General features: G+C 43.6%; 1 protein-coding gene across 1 annotated transcript in view; it reads right to left on the bottom strand.

The window, feature by feature from the left end:
• blmh (bleomycin hydrolase) overlaps nucleotides 1-23,715 on the bottom strand; it is a 100,077-nt gene that overhangs the window by 66,702 nt on the left and 9,660 nt on the right. The window contains exons 3-6 of the mRNA XM_078547998.1: nucleotides 20,239-20,348; nucleotides 18,976-19,129; nucleotides 15,920-16,008; nucleotides 13,722-13,814 (exon numbers count right to left, since the gene is read on the bottom strand). Of these exons, the coding sequence (XP_078404124.1) occupies nucleotides 13,722-13,814; nucleotides 15,920-16,008; nucleotides 18,976-19,129; nucleotides 20,239-20,348 (446 nt within the window). The remainder of the gene's footprint in view (nucleotides 1-13,721; nucleotides 13,815-15,919; nucleotides 16,009-18,975; nucleotides 19,130-20,238; nucleotides 20,349-23,715) is intronic.

Here is a 23,715-nt window from a genome sequence, read left to right as displayed (position 1 = left end):
AAAACACAACGATTCTGGGAAGACTGAAAATACGTGCGTACATTCCAAGAGTTTAGTGGATGGATTGTTCCACTGAAAGGCCTCTATGGCACCACAGGGCTAATCTTTAGTGGGTTGCTTTTGAAGAACAACTGATATGTTTAACTTTCCTACTAATTATTTCCTCAAGTGTAAATTACTTGGTCCATTATATATAGCTCTCCTTTTAAATGTAGTGTTTCCTGTCTCCAGTTGCAGGAGATCATAAATAAGCATTTAATTGTAAGAATAAATGTTAAAATCAGTAACTCTAGGGGCAATTTCTGAGCCATTACGATTGTACATGCGAATACAAAAATAACTTTCACTTACCCATTCGGGGCCTCTTCCTCTTTACTGCTGGGTACAAAAGGGTGCAAACTCTGCTTATTTGTACCTCAAATTTTGCATTCAGGGCCCTGACTCACATATTGAAACAGCCCTTACATGGTTCAGGTGTGCCCATTCACAGGCCCCTCTGAATATTGCATCAGGCAGTCATTGAGTGGCAAAAGGTGTCCCCCGTCCAATCTTCTCTTTAAGAAAGATGGGTGCATGGCCCGGACGGCGATCCAGAACGTACTGAGCCGTGCAACAAACACAAGAAGCACAAAAGAAAAATAGAGGGAGCAATGCCCCTGGTCGCGATGTTCAACTGCTGGCCACTGTTTTCTCAGGCTAAGTGTTTGGTCACCCATTCCAATTGCCTCAGCGTTTGTTTTTCGCACACTTCTGCAAAACATTTTCGTGTATTTTTCTCCATTAAAAGGCACTCTAAAATCGGCAGCTGTTGTTTATCTATCTACTGATAGATAACGCTTATGTTTTGAGATGCCCAAATGAGGTCTCTCTTTGTGCAGCTTTCATACATCAAATAGTTTTTTCTTTAATTCATTTACAGAATGTGGGGGTCGCTGGCTGGGCCAGCATTTATTGCCCACCCCTAATTGCCCTTGAGAAGGTGGTGGTGAGCTGCCTTCTTAAACCGCTGCAGTCTATGTGGTGTAGGTACACCCACAGTGGGAACGGCGATATATTTCCAAGTCAGGATGGTGAGTGGCTTGGTGAGGAACTTCTAGGTGGTGGTGCTCCCATCTATCTGCTGCCCTTGTCCTTCTAGACGATAGCGGTCATGGGTTTGGAAGGTGCTGTCTAAGGAGCCTTGGTGAGTTCCTGAAGTGCATTTTGTAGATGGTACACACTGCTGCCACTGATCGTTGGTGGTGGGGGGAGTGAATGTTTGTGGGAGGGGTGCCAATAAAGCAGACTGCTTTATCCTCGAAGGCATCAAGCTTCTTGAATGTTGTTGGAGTTGTACTCATCCAGGAAAGTGGAGAGTATTCCATCACACTCCTGACTTGTGCCTTGTAGACGCAGTGGGGGATTCAGCGATGGTAATGCCATTCAATGCCAAGGGATGATGGTTAGATTTTCTTTTGTTGGACATGGTCATTGCCTGGCACTTGTGTGGTGCGAATGTTACTTGTCACTCATCAGCCCAACCCTAGATATTGTCCAGGTCTTGCTGCATTTGGACATGGACTGCATCAGTATCTGAGAAGTCACGAATGGTGCTGAATATTGTGCAATCATCAAACATTCCCCACTTCTGACCTTATGATGGAGGGAAGGTCATTGATAAAGCAGCTGAAGATGGTTGGACCTAGGATGCTACCCTGAGGAACTCCTGCAGTGATGTACTGGAACTGATATGACCGAACTCCAACAACCACAACCATCTTCCTTTGTGCTAGGTATAACTCTAACCAGTGGAGAGTTTTCCCCCGATCCCGTTGACTCCAGTTTTGCTAGGGCTCCTTGATGCCACACTCCATCAAATGCTGCCTTAATGTCAAGGACAGTCAGTCATTCTCACCTCACCTCTGGAGTTTGGCTCTTTTGACCACGTTTGAACCAAGGCTGTAATGAGGTCAGAAGCTCATGGTGAAACCCAAACAGAGCATCAGTGAGCAGGTTATTGTTAAGGAAGTGCCGTTTGATAGCACTGTTGATGACCCCTTCCACTATCTCTCAAGGGAGCCTGTTCCATAGATATAAAATCACTCACAAAAATGTTTCTGCAGATTAATTTTCGATTCATCCAGTCAAGTGCAGGCCATGTTCTACGTTTCTACTGGTCTGGTTAAGGTAAAGCAATTCATCATGGTCTGCGTTATCCAGTCTCTTTATATCACTTCTCACAGGAAAATAGGTTAGTGGGGATGCCCATATATAATCACCCCTCAGAATCCAATTCTTTCATCCTCTTAATCATAATGGTTGCCCTCTTTTGTTCCCTTTAAAAACCTCAAATATCCTCACTAGCTCCAGTAGCCTCAATAGTGAATAGAGCTGTGTACAGTATTCTAAGTGCAGTCGCACCAATGATTTATAAAAGGTGGCAGGATGATCTCATTATTTCAACTCAATGTTGCTCTTTTATTACCTCCCAGCATCTGATTTGGTTTACTCATTGCCACCAAAATATTGTTGTGATAGCTTCAACTTATTGCCAATCAAATCCCCTATATCTCTTCCAGCTGCCTTTGTATCTTTCTGCACCTTTGTCCCCAGTGAAGCACTTTGTACTTGTCAACACCAAATCTCATTTCCCACACGTCTGTCCAATTCTCAAGTATATTCAGACCCACCTGCATCTTATCCTGTTTAGTTTTGCCTTGTACCATCTGCAAGTTTAGCTACAATGTTTGAGACTCCCAGATCCAGATTACTCATTAAAAAGAGGAACCAAAACAGATCTTTGTGGACTCTACAGGGGACATTCTCCCAGACTGATGTCAATTCCTTGCTATCACACTCTATGGAAACCATTAGTCCACTGTAAAATATATGCACTGATTCCACCTTTAAGGTATCAGCTTTTCCAGAGGAAACTGTATTACAGGCCTTCACTGGAATTCAAGTACACCACATTCCCTGCCTTACCACCATCAGGATTCTTTGGTACACCCTTAAAGAAAACTAGTAAATTAGGTTGGCAAGACCTCACCCTTCAAGAACCCATTGTACCTGTGGACTTTTCTCACTTCGCACAGGCGGCTCTCGTGGCCTCAAGGTGAAACTACCGATTAAAGCCTGCTTTATGCTGTGGTTCCAACTGTACTAATAACGGAACTGAAAATAACCAAGCTCCTTCTGCCTGGAACTCTTACAGTAAACAAAGAAGCTTCCATCTCATCAGTCCCAGGCTGGATTGTAAACCACATCTCTCGAGATGCAAGGCCAAATGTGCAAACCCACTTTAAGACAGAGTGCAGAGTGTTTTGAGTCCAAAAGTGCATTCGGAAGGGCACAGGTGCCGGTGCTTAAACGCAGCGGGAAGATCCAAGGGACCACATAAAGCACATAAAGCCCTGATGTTTTATTTCGAATGCCTGTGACAGCTGCAGCACAGCTGTGCTTACCAAGTTTACTGTTCAAACACTGACAGAATGCAGGTCATCCACAAAGAAACACAACCTGCAGTGTTTTTTTTCCCCTTTTCAGCTTTAATTTTTCACTCCTAACAACAGGAACGTTGTCTATTCAGAGCAAAGAAGAGTAACAACGCATCGCCCCCTAACTAAACATGCCCAATATGGTTACTGGAGACCATCTCATACGAATGGTCAATTAACCCCTCAATATTAGCCCCGACCACCAGTAAATTGTTAGCAGCTTGCAGTTGCATAGTTGTAATATTTTCCTACCAGCAGTTACTTGCTAATTAAGCTATGCATGAACTCTACATGGAAAATAATAAAACATACGTCTTTTCAAAAAAATGCTACAGTAGCATTCTTGTCTCGAAGTCATAAAGGTGGTGCGTACAAGCCCCACTTCAGAGGCTTAAGCACATAATCTAGGCTGGAGTTTCATTGCAGTACTGAGGGAGTGCTGCACGGTCAGAGATGCCATCTCTTGGATGAGATATTAAACAATTAGCAAGTCTGTCCTCTCAGGTGGAGGTCAAGGGGTCCCACAGCACTATTTAAAGAGAAGCTGTGCGGGTAGGGGGGGGGCAGAGGGTGACCTCACCAATACTCAACCAACACCTAAACACAGATTATCGGGTCACACACTCATATTAATGTTTGTGGGATCTTGCTGTGCTCAAATTGGCTGCCACATTTCCTACATTACAGCAACAACTACACTGCAAACAAATGTACTCACTAGTACAAAGTGCTTTGGGACAAAGGCTCTATAGGAACACAAACTCCTTCCACTAGGCTCACTCTTCCAATGGAGACCGATAGATCTCCTTTACTCCCAAGATAGCATCTTGAATGAGTTAAAGAGAAAAGAAAAATCTACTCTAGATACAAAGAATACGGTCAGAATCGGAATGCAGGATTGGAATGAATATTGTTAGGGAGAATGACGCCATTTGCTTTATCTCCGAGCTAAGTAACAGCAGAATGTCAGAGAAATGACTCTGAACCTTCGCTTCAGTTCAGCACATGCACCACTTAGAAATCTTGTGAATGTGACTCCTTGGTTATCGAACTAGTTAGTCACACGTTTATAATCATACTTAATCTGCCAAGGTGAACATTTATAGGGGTAATTCTGTCAATGGACAATTGCCTGACACTAGAGCAAGTTTTTTGAGCCTATTCCAATTCTGTTGCCATCTTGTAAACATAGAGATTCGACTCACCGTGAAAAATGTTATTTTTAAAATGAGATGTTGGATTTAATACAATTCAATGCCACAAAAAAATTAGCTGGAAAAACTCAGCAGGTCTGACAGCATCTGCGGAGAGGAACACGGTTAAGGTTTCGAGTCCGTATGACTCTTCATCAGAACAGGTTCTGGAGAAGAGTCAGACCGACTCGAAACGTTAACTGTTTTCCTCTCCGCAGATGCTGTCAGACCTGCTGAGTTTTCCCAGCTATTTTTGTTTTTGGTTCAGATTTCCAGCATCCGCAGTATTTTGCTTTTACCACAAAAAAGATCAGTCTTCCCATAATGATTCAACTTACTGAAACCCACTGGGAGACTGTTTCCTCCTGGATAAAACCATTCCACATACACGTAACAAAGGAAGACTTGCATTCCTGGAACACCTTTCACCACCTCAAGACGTCCCAACGCGTTTTTGAAGTGTAGCCATCGTTGCAGAGTTGTTAATGCGGCAGTCAATTTGTGCACAGCAAGGTGTTTTTACGAGAGTTGTCCTCAATGTGTAACCTCTCCAGCACCTTTTACACAGGCTTTAATGTCATTTTCAATTGTTATATGTAAGTACTGTGGCTGAGACTTGTGACTAATCCAAGCCAGTATTCCATTTTCGCCAAGATCATTTGCCAAGGTCAATCTTAAAAATATAATGCTTTTAATTTCAGGAGGAGGAAGTTTCCTTAAAACACAGGAATTTTTCAGGGGTCACATTTGACACAAGGGTGCACAAAATTCGGTGGGTCAGAACTTCCACGGAGCGGAAATCGGAGTCGGAGCCTTTCTCGCCTGACCTTCCGACTCAGGCTGGGAGAGAACGGTGTAGCGCAGCGTGTTCCCGCGGCCTCCAGTCGGAGAGTCGGAGGTAAGGAGGCCAGGCTACCTTTTGTTTTTATATATAGCACTAGGATTGGGGGAAAAGAGGGTCGGTCAGTCAGGGAGGGTGGTATTTGTCCAGCTAACGTTTGACCATCCTGGACAATTGCCGGGCCATCCTTAGCTGGGGTGGGTGGGTTCCCCAGCGCATCTTCGGCGTACCGTCCCGCCCCACCCCCCAAGTTACGACGCCCAGAAGCTCAGCAGTTATGAGGTCTATAAATAAATGATTTACACGTTACAAGATTAATAGTCATTCAAAAGTTTGCCAGAGGAGTTGTGGGGACCACGGATTCTTACAAGTATTGCAGGCACCAAAAGTTATTTTGTTAGGTAGTAATTTGTCTACATCTTTGGCATTCGTGAATCATCTGATTTCAATTTCATCAATAGATTCGAGCCTGGCCACACAGTGGGCAAAAGCACAGGCAACTTTTTCATAGTGAACTCAAGTAGTCAACTTAACAGCGATTGGAGTTCGGCCTGAGCTGCACAGGCAGTGAATAAAAGATGCAGAGGAGAGCACAGTTGACGTTTCGAGTCCTCATGACCCTTCAACAGAACTTTTTTGCTTTTATAAAAGATGCAGAGTTTAGTTTTAAGCGACAGTCACAGAATGATACAGCACAGGGAGGGGAATGGCCACTGGACACTCTGTACAGGAAAATTTTTCGCCAAAGCCCAAACCATAACACCAATCATACACTCACTATGTTCAAAGTGCTGCACCAATAACGTAAATTAACACTTCGAGGGCTGCAGCCAACATTGCTTCAATGCCAAAGGTTATATATTTTTGGAATACGCCTGAAAATACGAATGAAATGCTTTGGCTCCCAATTATCAGCGGAAGGTGGAAGAAGCTACTGTGAGATTCTGTACGATGGAACACTCAGTCGGCATTTTGAAAGCCGCAATGCCTTTCATTATTTCGGATTAACAGGAACGTTCCTGCGGCTTTATCCATTGCTCACACCAGCCATCTTTATAAGCCTCTCCGAATAAACTTCTCCAATCGGTGTCAAATTACAGATGAGTCTTTTGTCTTGGGGGTTTTTGAAGAGCTATTAAATAAAAGATGTCCTTCATCCCATCTAGTGGATTCGGAGGCAAAAGCTGAAGCTTTATTCTTCCCAGTAGGATATCATATCACGCTTTAGATTGTACTATAAATTGTTCCATCATTAAAATAAATTGTTTTCCCCTATACATTGAATTAGCCAGTTAAGTGTGCAGTGAATTCATGGGCTAACAGTTGCCAAGAGGCTGTAGCCTATGGTCTGTGCCATTTTTTTACCACTTCATTTCACTTAGCGATTTATGCAGCAAAAAAATTCTAAGCACTTTAACAAACCAAGCACCATCTGGTTTTTTTTGGGGGGGGTACTAAAAACTTAAACCAAATTAGCACAGCAGTCAGGTTTCAGTGGACCACATCAGACTTCCTCCATTCTCTCCAACAGACAGCACAGCTGGAAGTCAGTCGCTTTGCAATTCTGTGTCAGGTTGACGTTTTAGGTTTGTAAATTTCACACATCAAATGCATCTCTATAAAAATATTTGCCATCAGTCTCAGGGTAATGAGCAAAGTACTTAACCAATTGTTATTACAGCTTTAGTCTGTGGCTCTTTCCCTATTTATTCATGGGCAGGTGAGGCCTATTTCTAGCTATCCCGTGAAGACACAGCACAGTTTACATTTGAATAGCTTATTAGGCAACTTTGGAGAGCGTCCAGAGTCCACTGTGGACCGCAGGACTGCAGTGACGTTTACCTGAAACCAGGTATTGGCTTATCAGTTGAGTTTTTATGACATCCAGCAAAGTTTCAGGTTCAATAACCCCGATTTCAGAAGTTCACACATTATCAGCTGAATTTAACTTCACACCTTGCTGTGGTGGAATTTGAACTTTTAACCAATGCAGTTGCTAGTGCAGCACAAATCCAGGAAATAATCCAGGAAACATCAGCTCGGGCAGCTTAGTGAGAGAGCTGCTAGGATGAAAAATATAGACGTAGAAACAGGATTGGGCCATTCAGCCCCTGGGATATTGCTCTGCCATTCAATGAAATCATGGCCGATTTGTACCTTAGTGCCATTTACCAACACCTTAGTTCCACATCCCATATTCCACAGACAATATTGTGGCTCCTGTTGTGATATCGCTTTGTCATACTGATTAACATGCTGCTCAATATGTAAATAGCTTGGTATATTTACATACTGATTGACATGCTGCTGAATATGTAAATAGTTTGGTATACATCACAGGAAGTGATGCAAGTGAACATGTGATATAGTAGATGGAAGAGTGTTGACCAGCAGGTAACACCTTTATGAAGAGCTTTCCTGGAATCCTGTTCGTCTTCAACAAAGAACCCTTCATTTCGATTACCAATCATTCTCAGTGTTAAGAGCCAATAACCCCACCACGCACACAATTTCTTCCTTTTACGTTTTCTATCCTTTTATGCAAGCCTTCTGGATGATGGATCTTAAATTTATAAACAGCAGTACCGTGGGGCACAGGCACCCTCAGTGTCAGTGTTGCTCCATGAAAACCAACTGAGGAGAACTGACTGTAAGGAAAGATTGTCTGACTTCTCCCCAGTAGTGAAATGCCCTTGTCTAAGAACTGGTACAGGCAGCCAGTGTTTACTACTAACAGCACTTTAAGAACTCAATCCGTAAGATATAAGCAAAGGAAAGGCTAGTGCTTGTATGTAGTGGTACCATGACGTGCACATCCCATTCAGTATAAGTAACCTGGACCAACCAAACCTCATTTGATGCAGTCATACAGTATGAACTCTGTCAGTCTTCATCACACAGGGCAGGCCATGGATTGTGCAGTTGTGCAGTCAAAACATGCACAATATCGGTTTGAAATCAGGATCATTCTGCAGCAAGAAGCACCACCTTGACTCCAGGTTTGTAACAACACCAAGCCTGATATTCTTCTTCCGCTCACCTCATTTGCTTTGTAAGGTGCAAAAAAAAAAATACAGCAAGTAGCAACAATCCAGGAAACATCAGCTCGGGCAGCTTAGTGAGAGAGCTGCTAGGATGAAAAATATAGACGTAGAAACAGGATTGGGCCATTCAGCCCCTGGGATATTGCTCTGCCATTCAATGAAATCTTGGCCGATTTGTACCTTAGTGCCATTTACCAACACCTTAGTTCCACATCCCTTAAATACATAAGTGGGGAGAGGGGTTTTAATCATTACGGAATATTTCTCTCCATTCTACGAGAAATCTCATTTAGATTTTCACACTGAACAGCGATCACATTAATTATCTCACTGTGCCACCTACTGGTTAGTTCTGAAAACTACAGCAGATATAACAGTCTATCTCACTACCTGTTGAGTGCAGATTGTCTATGCAGAAGAAATAAGTGGCTTAATAGGACTAATGACTAGCTTAAAAACAAAAACAAAAATACCTGGAAAAACTCAGCAGGTCTGACAGCATCTGCGGAGAGGAACACAGTTAACGTTTCGAGTCCGAATGACTCTTCATCAGAACTAAGGAAAAATAGAAAAGAGGTGAAATATAAGCTGGTTTAAGGGGGGGTGGGACAGGTAGAGCTGGATAGAGGGCCAGTGATAGGTAGAGATAACCAAAATATGTCATAGACAAAAGGACAAAGGGGTGTTGACGGTGGTGATATTAGCTAAGGAATGTGCTAATGGGGTGAGCTTTAGTTAGCACCTTGTCAAACACCAGGAGAGAAATGGGAAGCAATGAAGGTGAACAGGGCAAAAGAGAGATACGGAAATCCTGTTGGAGAGAAGAGCAATACTTCTTCAAGGTAGCCATTCCTTGAAGAGAAGTGGCAGTCAAATTAAACACTAAGATAAAAGCAAAATACCGCGGATGCTGGAAATCTAGAACAAAAACAAAAATACCTGGAAAAACTCAGCAGGTCTGACAGGTCTGCAGAGAGGGACAGTTAACATTTTGTACTATTATAGAGAACAGTAAAAAGAAAAGCCATAATTTTACATCAAATACCACATGATGTTACCCGAGCGCTTGAGTAATACATCATGTGATAAAACTGGAAGAGCCAACAGCAGATGCTGGTTAATTACCATATATACTATTGTAAAGGTCAATTTCGTGTATAAGTCGACCCCATGAATACTGGCCTAAAAATCGGAATTTTTCATATACCTCGTGCAAACGTCAACTCCCTAGTTTTTTGGCGATCAAACCGCGCTGTGATTATTAATTGCTCACTGGTAATGTTACAATTCATTAATTTGAAGGGACATGCAGGAGCCTTTAGATTTTCGTTTCGCCATTTCATGGGGTCACCTTATACACGAGATCGACTTTTACAATAATATATACAGTAATTATCTAGTATCTGCTGTTGGGTCTTCCAGCTTTATCACATGACGTGTTACTCAAGTTCTCGGGCAATCTCCCAGCCAAGCTGACAAGACTAATGTGTAAACACATGACCTATAACAACCCCTTTGAGACAGAAATGACAAGTACGCAGCTCAATTAAAAATGAAATTTGTAGCATTCGCTAGGACGACTAACAATTGTACAGCAGCAAGAGAATTTAAATGTTTCCAAGAAAATAATTAGAGAACGGAGAAGGATACCAATGAAACTAGAAAAGATGCCATGCAATAGATGAGCCAGCAGAAGGAAAAAGACCAAGCAAGTGGCCTCTAGCTGGAGGAACAAGGCAGAGTGGGTGGCAGAATGGCTCAACAAGTAATCGCCAAACGGTCATATTATCACGTGCAGAGCCATCCAACTCTACGCCCTCAAACAAGCGAAGAAAGGTGGTATTCCAGAATTCAAGGCCAGTGTCAGGGTGGTGCGCAAGATTCATGGGAAGGCGCGATTTAGTACTCCATCAGGAAGCAAAACATTCATACCATGTGCCACCTGAACCCGATGATATCATCAGATTCCACCTTTCGTTATCTGACATTAAAGAGAAGAATGCATATCGCTTGGCCTGCATCGGAAATATGGGTGAAACACCACTGAACTTTGAGATGCCAACAAACAGGACTATTGCCAAGGTTGGTGAAAAAAAACCCTCCTTTGTAAAGACAACCAGCCATGAGAAGACGCGGTGCACAACAGTTCCATCCGGTATGGTGGACGGCACAAAATTGGAGCCGATGTTGATACTCCAATCCAAAACCTTTCCCGAAGAGAAATTTCAGAAAGGTCGTCTATGTTCCCCTTTCCCAGAACAGCCTTCGCCCTGCAGCCCCTCCCCTTGCCTGAGGCCCCCTTCCCCAAGCAAGCCCTAGCCCTGCGGATGTTGAAAAGCCACTCCTGCCTTATGACTGGTCTGGCAGGTAGAGACCTGCCCGTTGAGCCCCTCTAAAAGTGAGGTGGCGCTGTCTGTGAAGCCTGGCGCTGATGACTGCAAGTGCTGCCCGAAGCAAAGTAGGCAAACACACTTTGAAGTCCCGAGTGAAAGCTGGCCAGGTGCACGTTGCTTATGTACAGTTGTGAAACGAGTCGGTGTGAAATCACGCCAACGTGCCTGGATGCTCTAGCGTGTGCGCACGTGTGTGTGTGTGTGTGTGCGCGCGCGAGAGATTCCGGCAAACAGGGCTTATAACGAGATGCTAAAGTATTGAAATTAGGTTCTCAACGAGCGGCAGTGGAGAACATGGCCCAGCACTGACAAGCAGAGCAGACCATCGCAAACTGGTTTTCATGACGGTGTTAGACAGATTTTTGGCCTTCTCGCCAGATTGGCCGCTCACACCCGCCACCGATGGAAGCAGAAAATTCCAGCCTTTAGCTCTCTGTCTTGTTACTATCTGTCAAACTCTGGCCTTATCTGCTGGTGCCCTCTAAAAAGTTTGTACACTTTGTCCCTTCCTGCCACACTCAGGTTATCGTTATCCATGTTGCTAGCTGTACTATTGCCTTGTCCTTTCCCTTTAATGTACCACATCTCCCCTCACTTAATCCCTTAAAAATGTCAATCCCGAAAAACACATTACCCACATAAAAGTCGACCCCTTGACTTTTGGCCTAAAAAGCTGGTCACAAAAATTTGACTTTCACACAGTTTATACAGTAACTAATAGTCCACTAATACAGTACTTACTATTTTGCCGATAAAGTGTACAATTAGACAAGTACAGTGTTACGATCCCAGATGATGTTAGTACTGGACAAGTCAGATCCCAGGGTGAAACCTGGTTTGAATGATCCTAACATTTTTTTTTAAAAAGGTAGGTTACTGAACAAATTCACAGGAATCTGCTGAAAGAATAAAACATTTATTAAAACAAGAGAAGCGAACTAAATTGCACCAAACAAACAAGGTTGGAAAGACTCAATATAAACGCAAGGCGGCGATTCCAATTCCCACTGTTCCTTTACCCCAGCAATATCTTTATAGACGCATAAACCAGTGAAGAATTACCACTAGCTTGACACAACGGCTTCTTGCTTGGGACTGGCACAATTGTAAATGATTTTCTTTAGGTGAATTCCTGAGCATTCACTTGATGTTTTACCCCTAACTCTTATCTCTCCCCAAGACACCCAAAAATCGCACTCTTCAACTCAGTTAAAATCCTCAACTGCAGAGGAAACAAATGAGTTCCTTAAACTCAGTCTGAGTCCTAGCACTGATTATTCAGTTAACTACAGTCCCAAAGCCTTGTAGTCTCTCGTCTCAGAGAGTTTAAAATCCCTGTCTTCTCTCTCCGACACACAACAAACACATCACAATAAATAACAGGTGTGAGTAAAACAGATTCCATGGATTTCATGACCAATCCACCCAGACGCCTGTCACATTGTGAGCCAATCAATCTCACCGAAACTGTGCCTTTCCCAAGGGTTTCCAATCTCCACATTTGAAGATCTCACCTTGGAATTCTTTCCAAAAGCCGCTCCCACTTGGATGGTTTCCAACAATGGCCTACTTCACGGGTTTTCAATCTTGCCTTCCAAGATTCCTTTTCCCCTGGATTTACGAGGACACTGGGGCATCACTGTCCAAGCGCAATTTCAGATTTTTGGCTGTGCCAAGCAGAACATCACTGCTTCAAAGGGCTACCTCTTCCCCAACGGTTCGCAGCACAGAGTCACCAACCTTCAGCTGCCTTCTCAGATCTTCAAGGCTCCTCTCGTGCCCACTTCACTTCCAGTCTGCTCACTGCAGCTCTTTCTTTAACTCACAGCCTGTTTCTCTGCTTCTTTCTTTGAGCTTAACTTAACAGGACCTGTCCTGATCCATGGTCCCTTTGTCCCTTACCCGGGACTTCCTTCTGGGAGCTCTCCCTGGTTTGGGACATTTTCCCTGTCCCTCTCCAGTGTCCTGCTCCCTGGGACACCTACAAGATGATGGCACCCCATGTCAGGTCACCTGACCTGCCTTTTCACACCGTTTGCTCTTCCATGCTTCTGCACAGGACCGGTTCCCAGCCTGAAGAAGATAAAATAAATAAACTGCGCACGTGCGGTCATTTCCAGGCCCACACACGCGTAAAAGGCCCGAGGCTCATCGGGAACTGGAGTTCCCGACCTCTGGCTTCAGATTAAGGTAAGTATTTCTGCTTCATCACAACAGAAATAAGAGATAAGCATATCAGAGGTGTTAGACGATGTGTGATGTTTACATACAGTTTACTCATGAATGGTGCAGTAATCCATGATTGCCACTGACTGGGAGATTTAGGCCAATGCTGGGTGCATCGCTGCTGCCCGCAAAGTTTTCTCCGACTTGATAACACTACCCGTTTTCAGCCGTCTCTTCCGATCCCGGCTGAAGCAGAAATGGGCAGCGCAGACACTCCAGGATAATTCCAGCGAGCGTAGAAAAGGTGGAGGGGCAGAGGAGAAGACAAGCCCCCCTGCCCCCTCTACTTTTTAGGAAAGTAGCTGTTTTATTCAGGTAAGTTTTTAAAGGTCTCATGTCTTTTAATGAACGAGCGTAGGTTAGTGAAGGGGTGAGCGAATGTCTAGGCGGGCGAGTGGTCGGGTCGAGGGGTAGTCAGGTGGTCGGGGAGGGGGGGCTAGAGTTGGGTGTCACATTGGATTCTTAGACGTAGGATTCCAAATTCAATCCAAAGCCGCAAATTCAAAAATACATTGAATCACCAATATTTCTTAACGAAAGAAGCTCACCTCCTCAATCATATTATCCTTTTCAGCCGACAGTTCATCCTTGGATGATCCATTTTTCACCAGCTTTCTTAGACGGCAACAATATTCTCGCAGCTAGGCACCAGAAAAGGAAGTAAAATTATCCAATTGCAACAGTTACCACAAAGATCAAAACGAAAAAAATAAAAGACTTGTATTTATATCTTTCGAGAGCGCAGGGCATCTCATAGCCCTTAACAACCAGCTAATAGGAGCACTTTTTTGAAGCATAGCCACTGGTGTAATATAGGAAACTTGGCAGCCGATTTGCACACAGCAAGCTCCCACAAACAAACAATGTTTTAAATGAGCAGATGATTTGTTGTGATTTGACTGAAGGATAAATATTGGTCAGGACACCCAGGATAACAGCCCCCACCCACCCCTCCCTCCCACCCCTCCCACCCCCACCCCTCCCACCCCCACCCCTCCCACCCCCACCCCCACCCCCACCCCCCCACCCCCACCCCCAATTCTTCAAAATAGTGCCATGGGGTCTTTTACATCCACCCGAGCAGCAGATGTAGCCTCAGTTTAATGTCTCATCCAAAAGGATGCCACCTCTGGCAGTGCAGCACACCTTCAGTACTGCGCTGGCGCCAGCTTTGACTTGTGTTCAGTGGGAACGGGACGTGAAACCGGACCCTTCGGGCTCAAGAGGCAAAAATGGCACCGACTCCAGATTTTATTGCTGCATTTCTTCTGATGTCCATTTAAGAACATGGTGAAGAGGAATAGGCCATTGAGCCCCTTGAACGTCTCCTCTCCCACCCCTTCCTGGTCTCTTCCCATTTGGTCGTACTTATACGGTCATTGCTACCTTAAACGCTAAATAGGCCATCCTCCAAGACTAAGGCCTGAACGTTACGTTGGGCAGGGGCCCCCCGATTGTGATCTCACGCTGGCCGGCCAATTAACGGTGAAAAGCTCAGTGCTGCCAGGGTGGGGGCGGGTTGAGGGTGGGCCATGACCTTTCTGCGGGCGTGGGTGAGCACGGCGGGAAATGTTAGGGAAGGAAACGGTTAAAGAAGTTCAATTGTTAATTATTAGGTTGCTTAACTAAGTACCCATTTTGTTGTATAAAAAGGGATAACCAGCTGAGGCTAGTCCTTAGTGGAGAGTTTTATGACAAGCAATCCACCACCACCATTAAGGGTCCACGGACTCGGACCGTCAAGCTGGCCGGGGTTACTCAAGTTCTTGGAAGGACAGGATCCCAGGGACAGTGTACTCAGGTCCGTGTGGAATTTATGGATGACAGCAACCATCCCATCATTCGAAATGTGAAAGGACCAGCCTGTGAGGGAGATGTGCTTTTGGAATCGGAGCGTGAAGCAAGAAGATTATGATAACAGATGGTCAAAACTGACCCCAGCTGAAGCCGCTATCAAAGTCATTGGTTGCGGACATTTTCAAAGTTTTTTTTGACCAAACGGGACAATAAACATTATAAATAAGTAAACTTTATATAAAAAAAAATAAAACTCTGTCTGAAGGAGTGCCTTGGTTTTGGTCTTCGTTTCAAAACAACTATTGGGAGTTTAACAAGAAACCTCCCTGAAGGCAAACAGCAAACTGCAAACCTTAAGATGATCAAATAAAAGGTTTAAAAAAAAAACTGCAAAAATAAAAATAAATGTCCATGCATCACAATCAAGCACCTGAAAATAAAGCTGCTAAAAATGATGTCCCACAAATGTTTAATTTTAATTTCATTGTGGAAATTTCATCCTGCCCTATGAAGAGGGTCGATGAAGAAATGCAAAAGCCGCCTGGCTGATCCCATCCACCCGCCCGCCCGTCAACCATAAGGTTGGACGGGCCACGAAAAACTGGGAGACAATTGCACCGCTAATAGGCTTAACTACCCTCTTAATTGTCAGATGTGCTTTCGACTTATGCGCGCGCCTGCTGAGCTCGCCCGAAGTCATCTCGTGCGATTTTACGCCCGATCGGGTCAGACACACACACCCGCCCTTGGGACGCAAATTTCTCCCCCAGGACTCACTGCAACGTTGCAGGCTGGATGAAACTTTCCAATAGTTTTCCGATCTCGGTCACAGGGCACATGGGCCACCTTTGCGCTGACATTTGCACCACTTCCCAAGATTTCAGCTCGGAATACAATTTGTAGAAAGCATGCAGCAAATATTACAGCAATCGTGTTAGCTTATTCGTACCTTGTGATTCAGAACATCATTCATAGCCTTGCTGGCTTCCGAACTATGGGATTCAGGGAAGCACCTCTTCGGCATAATTCCATGTTTCTCTACAAGGCAGAGAAGAGATTTTTTTTTTCCATCCCAAAATATGTTTAAGGAGCTTCCTTATATCATCAGTTTTGCTTCCTCTTTTTACTTCTTTAAAGCTCAAGACTGAGGTCTCTTTCTTAATTGATAATTACAAATTTATAATTGTTCTGATTTAATAAAAAGGTGCATGAAAGGCTTCTCCACTTGGTGCACCTAATGTCTGCAACAAATACTCCAAATAGCACAGGGTAGATTTTAAAGTCACCTAATCACCCCTTCTCCGTAAGTGTGCATGTCGCTCCCTCTACTTTCTATTTCAGATCTGTGCTTCTTCAGTCAGCACGGTGAATTACTCTACCTCCTGTGGGAACCATCCTATTGTTTCCTGATTCAGAATGTCCAGTGGCACCACATAGTATGAGTTTTCAACTCTGGCTATAAGAACGAGGTTGAATTTTCTCAAGCGCATTTAAAATAGAACTTGCAAGGCCAGCACAGAGGACACTTCAGTTCCACAGGTCTACATTGTGTCCTGACACACATCAGGAGTGATAGGACAGTCAACTAACCCAGTGCCGCCCAAAGTTGCTCTATTCAGAAGACTGCATGGTACGTGAATGCTTTTGATCCAACTGCCTGTCTGGTCATGGGCGCTTAGAAATCGGACTTCTCAATCCAAGCTCACAGGTGCCATCTTCTAAAACACTGGAATAACTCAGGAGTTTGTTTTGTACTCTCTCTTGCTCCAATATATGAAAACCAAAGAATTATTTATTCGTTCCCCTTTTCATTAACTTTCCCCTCATCATGAAGCTTTCGATTTTGCTAGAGTAAAATTCCCCAAGGGTCAGGTCGATTTCAGCAAGTAACCCAGGAGGACATTATTCAGGTGTGAACCTTTACAGATGCAGCAACCTATTCAACTGCGGCATCTCACCGGGTCCTTCATTCTGGATGTCCAAATGGGACCTCTGCGCCCTTCCCCCCTCCCCCACTAACCAGGAGGAAGATTATTGAGACAAGCCCTCACTAGTTGAAAAGCAGATAGCAAGGCATGGTGCAGTAAACAATAACTTTAAAATGTTTAAGTGTATTGCAAAATATAGACACACAACATTGCCCAATCAAGCAGAGCTTCACCAGTTGGATTTATGGAGCTTCCGCTGCAAACTCAATTCTTCTAGGCACTACATTTTAGAAACATGAACTTGTGATCTCATATCCAGCAGCTATCATTGCAATATTTCCTCATCAGTTTGTACAACAGACATGGTAAACAGAGGACAGCTTGCGATATGTCGGTACTCTTATGTTCTATGAACCCAAGTCCAATACTTAGAGATGAGGAGAAACTTCTTTAGCCAGAGAGTGGTGAATCTATGGAATTCATTGCCACAGAAGGCTGTGGAGGCCAGGTCATTGAGTGTATTTAAGACCGTGATAGATAGGTTCTTGATTGGTAAGGGGATCAAAGGTTACGGGGAGAAGGCGGGAGAATGAGGTTGAGAAACTTATCAGCCATGATTGAATGGCGGAGCAGACTCAATGGGCCGAATGGCCTAATTTCTGCTCCTATGTCTTATGGTCTTATGGTCTTAACTCAGATCACATATGAAAGCTTCGACAAAAGAGGCAAGAAGAGCTGGGGAAGGTAGAATGGAAATGTAAAAAACATGAGAGAAATTATTCCGGTCCTCTCCAATTTTTACTATTTGCTTTACAAAGGGAACATAATGCACCATCATTCACTGTTAAAATAACCACCAGGCTAAAGGCATCCAACACTATTAACAAACAAATCGCCACAGCAACTTCAGACGACAAGCAGGTGCACAATTAAATCCAAAGGTTGTTGTTGCAGATGTGCCACTCCACTGTTAGTGATATACTGCTTTCGCAAAGATGTCTGATTCATACTGGAATGCAGGAATTATGAAGTTGCTGTATTTGTGCTGTAGATACAAACTAAACTTGCCACAGAATATCAAGTTGTGTCCAAGTACCCGGTTAACAATGTGACAAGTATTAATTACTGCCAGTCAACCTCTCTGGCATTGAAAATTAACCTCTCTGGCATTGAAAATTAACTATTACAAAGTGTGGAGTCATGGAATCTCATTCCTTGAGGTTTTAATTGTTGGGAGATTTTAAAAATTCAAAATTTAATTTTTCTTTTAACTTTTCGTTTCTCGCTAAATTTAATTATTCTCTCTTTTACAATATGTTCCAATGAAAGGTCACAGACATGAAGTGTTAACTGTCTGACCTGTTATTTCCAGCACTTTGTTTATTATTTCAGATTTTCAGCAGCTGCAGTATTTTGCTTTTGCATTCTCTCTCCTGCTTGTTTCGTAGTGTTTATGCAGTTAATTTCATACTGCTTCAATCTGATTGTTTAAGGAGATACAGTCACTTGCTTATTGACTCAGATTCTAGATGCCAAATTTCCCTCGCTGCATCCTTATCAGCTCCCACTTTCAGCAACTTATAGGAACTTAGAAACATGAGTCGGCCATTTTGCCCCTTCTGCCATTCAATGAAATCATGGCTGATCTGCACCCGACTCCACGTACCCACCTTTGTGTCATGTCCCTTAATACCTTTGGCTAACAAAAATCTAATCACTCAGATCTCAGATTTTAAATTTACAATTGATCCAGCATCAATTGCTGTTGTAGAAGAGAGTTCCAACCTTCTACCACTCTTTGTATGTAAAAACGTTTCCTAATTTCACTCCTGAAAGGTCTGGTTCTAACTTGTAGACGATGCCCCCGGGTCCTAGAATCCCCAATCTGTGGAAATAGTTGCTCTCTATCCACTCGCTGTTCCACTTGGTATTTAGCGATGGAAAATATTATCACAGTTAAAATAAGCAAGTCTAAATAACAGTGGGTGCTTTTTATTGCCCTGCTACAGCAGATTCTATCCCATGACCAGATAATTATTATTTCAGTTTTAAAACAAATAAAAAAAATGGGTCTTACCAATGAGATTGACAAGCATATCCCACTGGCCTCCATCATTTGTGGGATTCGTTAGCAGAAATTGCAAAAGTCTACCATCAAAGGGTTCTTCATCTTTGCCGGTTCTCTGCGCAATCTTAATGAACGCATTCAAAAAGTAGTAGCAACGCTCAATCTGCGAAAAGGAAAATATTTATGCTCAAAAATAGAACGACACCTCGATGTCGCAGGTTTTCACACTGGCCAAGAACATCACTATGGATACAGTGCCTTGAGCATCCCCTTTTCCCGTGCTCATTTGACTTAATTGTGGTGTTCCACATACACTGCACTGTTTTCCTTTGACTAGCTAATACCAACTTAGAAAGTAGAACAGTTATCCAAATACTTGTGGTGCCATGTGAGAGTCCCTGCCTCTGACCCAGAAGCTCCAGGTTCGAGTCCCACCCAGGACCTGTGTGTTCATAATGCAGCAAAATAGGTTGATATTAACCTGAAAATCCTTCCAACGCACACCAATGGCAGACATTAAGAGCAGGAGAGATTCCTGAGAGATGTGATGGAAAAGTTGGAGCCTCTACCTTCACTATCCATAGCTCCATATAAAAGTACATGTTGGCCACAACAACTCCGACTCCCTATACCACCACCATCTGAATCCTTGCCTAGGATTCTCCCCACGAGTGCAGGTATCAGCAGGAGCTCTGCAAGGTGTGAATATTTGCAGGAAACTTGCTCCCCAGACAAAAACTGAAAAGCATTTCTTGCATCACTATAATCCACACAACTCCAAAAGATATAACTCAAATGAAAAGTAATTCAAATCTTTAGAGAAGCAAAGAAAATGCTTCAAATTGACCACCTCAGAGCTATTAGAATAGATTAGGAGAATTACAAAGTACATGAAGGAATTTAAGTAACGTACACCATAAAGTCAGCACTGAATGGGAATCGTAATCTTAATTCAATGTCACTGTCGTTTGTGTTAAAAACTTCTGTATAACTGGCCTTACTTTTTTTACCTCAGGTACTTGCAAGATCTCACATAACACAGTTGGTTCAAAAATCAGACATTTGACAGGTCAAAGAACTTCCAGATATCTCTTATCACATCTTAATGGTTACGGTATACTGATTCAATATATTCAGGCATGTAAACAATGCTTTATACAAAACTACACTTCAGACCTTAATCAATCAGTTTATATTGCCTCTATCTAAGGCCTTTCACTTCCACAAAAGCAATGATACATTTTGTAGATGCATGAAATGTTTTTATAGTACCTTATCCCAGAAGAACAAGTAGGATTGACTGAACTCAAACTCTTCAATATTGAATTTCTTCATCAGTGGAAGCCGTATCGCATTGAGGCAGGAGAAAATCCAACATTGTCCTGAAAATATTTGATGCAAACAAAGTTAACATGAATAATCATAGTCTTGTGAGGTGGAGGGTGGATGGGAAGGCAAAGAGTGGAAAATTACACTTTAATCACAGTGATAGTGTCCACATATTCATCCATGATCTTATAGAGTGTATTCCATTTATCAAGGATAGGGAGGTATCAATCGGCAACCCTGCTCTTCCACACAGGGGGTGAGGGCAGAATTCATAGAGTTATACAGCACAGAAACAGGCCCTTCGGCCCATCGTGTCCATGCCAGCCATAAACCCATCTATTCTAATCCCATTTTCCAGCACTTGGCTCTGGTAGCCCTGTATGCTATGGTGTTTCAAGTGTTCATCTAAATGCTTATTAAACGTTGAGAGGTTTCCTGCCTCTACCACCCCCTCGGGCAGTGTGTTCCAGATTCCAACCATCCTCTGGGTGAAAAGATCTTTCCTTAAAACCCATCTAAACCTCTTGTCCCTTACCTTAAATCTATGCCCCCTGGTTATTGACACCTCCGCTAAGGGGAAAAGTTTCTTCCTATCCACCCCCCTCAATTTTGTATACCTCTATCAGTTCCCCCCTCAGCCTTCTCTGCTCTAGGGAAAACAACCCTAGCCTATCCAGTCTCTCCTCATAGCTGAAACGCTCCAGCCCAGGCAACATTCATTCAAAAGGAGAATCATCTAAAATGACTCATGGCCACCCGGAGAGGCCAGTTTCAAAGTGCCATTGGCAGGGTTAAGTGCAAGTCATGTGTCTACCCTCCTCAATCAAGTTCCATTGGGTTACAGGGAATTCAATAAAGTGGGAGAGAACGTTTTTTTTTAAAAAACGGAAGCCTCACATTCTGGAAAGAAAAGATTACTATATTATCCAGAGAATTGCAGAACTTGACTTTAGGTGAAAAAAGCAGAATCGATTTTCTCTATTTCCTTCACAGAATCATAGGGTAGTCCGCAGAGCCCCTTCTTCAGCGTGGGAGCTGGACAGCACCAGACCCCACCTTCTATGGGGCGTTCCCCACAACTGCACCAGTTCCAGCAGCTGGGCCTCCGCTGACAGGTGCCGATGAGGGAAGGACTGCGCCCTTGGGTGGCAAAGCCAGGGGCCTTGAGCGCAGAGGCAGCAGCCACAAAGAAAGGAAAAAAAGAAAGGGAGAGGGGGAGAGAAAAGAAAAAAGAGAGGAAAAAAGAGGAAAAAAAAAAAAAGAGGAAAAACAGGAGAAACACAGCAGGCAGAAGAACAGGAGCCCTCAAATGGTGAGCTGCAACACGATAGGAGCAACAGCCATGAATAGAGCAGCCCAAAGCCTCTGTCAGTGTCTGGAGAACTGGTGAGGGGGATTGGAGCAGGCACACAGAGACCAAGGAAGACAGTCTTGACAGCACAGAACTGAGAAACCCTGAGGTGAGGGAGATACCCTTCGTGGTCTGGATGGCAAGGTAATCTGTTTTACACAGTGGAGGGGAATTAACAATAGGAATGCCACGAGTGGGGTGGCTCCTAACCTCGTTCCTTTGCTGCGAGTTGCTTCTGTAGGATGCCAGGCATCCCTGCTCCCACTGCTCCACAACCAGTTCCGCTACCCGACTGATTAGAGACCAGGAGCTTAACTCTCGATGGTTTCCTTGCACGTCTGGAGCATCAGACCACAGTGGTCGCCTGTGAAAAGTTTGTTTCTTTAATTAAGCTTTCCATGCATGTACTTATAGGTTTGATGCCAGTGGAATAAAGGATCAGTGTGCTGGAACTTTCATGCATTCAGTGAGCTTTAATCTTAAATTACAACAGAATCACAGAATGGTTACAGCACAGAAGGAGGCCATTTGGCCCCTCGTGCCTGCGCTAGCTCCCTGAAGGAGCAAGTGCCATTCCCCGGCCTTCTCCCATAGCCCTGCACATTCTTCCTTTTCAGATAATAATCCAATTCCCTCTTGAATGCCTCGATTGAACCTGCCTCCATCACTTTCATGCAGCACATTCCAGATCTGAACCACTTGCTGTGTGATAAAGGTTTTTCCTCGCGTCTCCATTGTATCTTTTGCCTCTTACCTTAAATCTGTGCGCTCTTGTTCTCAATCCTTCCACCAATGGGAACAGTTTTTCCTTATCTGCTATGCTCAGGCCCTTCAGGATTATGTATACTTCTAGCAAATCTCCTAACTTTCTCCTCTCCAGGAAAAACTGTCCCAACCTCTCCAGTCTATGTAACTGAAGTTCCTTGTTCCTGAAACCATTTTCATGAATCTTTTCTGCACTGTCTCCAACACCTTCAACATCTTTTCTAAAGTGTAGTGCCCAGAATGAGGCACAATACTTCAGTCGAGGCCAAACCAGTGTTCTACACAAGTTTAATATAACTTCCTTGCTTTTGTACTCTTTGCACCTATTAATAAAGCCTAGGATGCTGTCTGCTTTATTAACCACTTTCTCAACCTGTCTTGTCACCTTCAGTGACTATACATACACACCCAGATCCCTCTACTCCTGTACTCCCTTTAGAATTATACCCTGTATTTTATATTGTCTCTTCTGTATTCGTCCTACCAAAATGAGTCATTTCACATTTGTCTGCATTAAAATTTCATCTGCCACTTGTCTGTCCATTCCACCAACCTGTCTACATCCTTTTGAAGTTCTACACTATCCTCCTCACAGTTCACAATGCTTCCAGGTTTTGTAATTATGCCCTGTACACAAAGGTCCAGGTCACTAGTATATATCAGGAAGGGCAAGGGTCCAAACATTGACCCACTGGGGAACTCCAATACAAACATTCCTCCAGTCTGTAAAACATCCATGAACTTCTACTGTTTCCTGTTATTCAGCCAATTTTGTACCCATATCGCTATTGTCCCTTTTATTCGAGTTATAACTTTTCTTCATTAAAAATATTACCACATCCAGTTTGCAAAAGCAGGAAGATCCAAATAACAGGTCTTTTGTGCCCTGTAATTATAGGGACCGTGTTCACCCCCTCTGAACAATCCCCGTCTCAGTAACAAAGGGGTTCTAAGATTTCGCTTGTTGCATTTCCAAGTTCATCACTGATCCATCCGAGTCCATCCAGCTCTTCAAATAATCCAAAATACCTTCCTGACATGCTCACATGGGTAAAAGGTTAGTGAGAACCTTCTGCTGATTCACAAAGCAAGCCAGTCTAGTCACACTTCACAATGTCACACCTCATAATATCCTCTGTCATGAGCACCGCCACAGAAGGTTCGCTAGTATTTTACAATAACACAAATGCTGGTAGTGTTTTAAGGATGTCGCAAGGCATCAAATTCAGGTAACCTCAAAATCATTCAAGCTTCACTCTCCTGGTGTATGCCGTCATATGTGTCTGACATGATGATAACGCTGG

The sequence above is a fragment of the Cetorhinus maximus genome, chromosome 9 (genome assembly GCF_964194155.1).
Source record: "Cetorhinus maximus chromosome 9, sCetMax3.hap1.1, whole genome shotgun sequence".
Lineage (NCBI taxonomy): Eukaryota > Metazoa > Chordata > Chondrichthyes > Lamniformes > Cetorhinidae > Cetorhinus > Cetorhinus maximus.
This window is presented reverse-complemented; position numbering and strand designations above follow the sequence as displayed.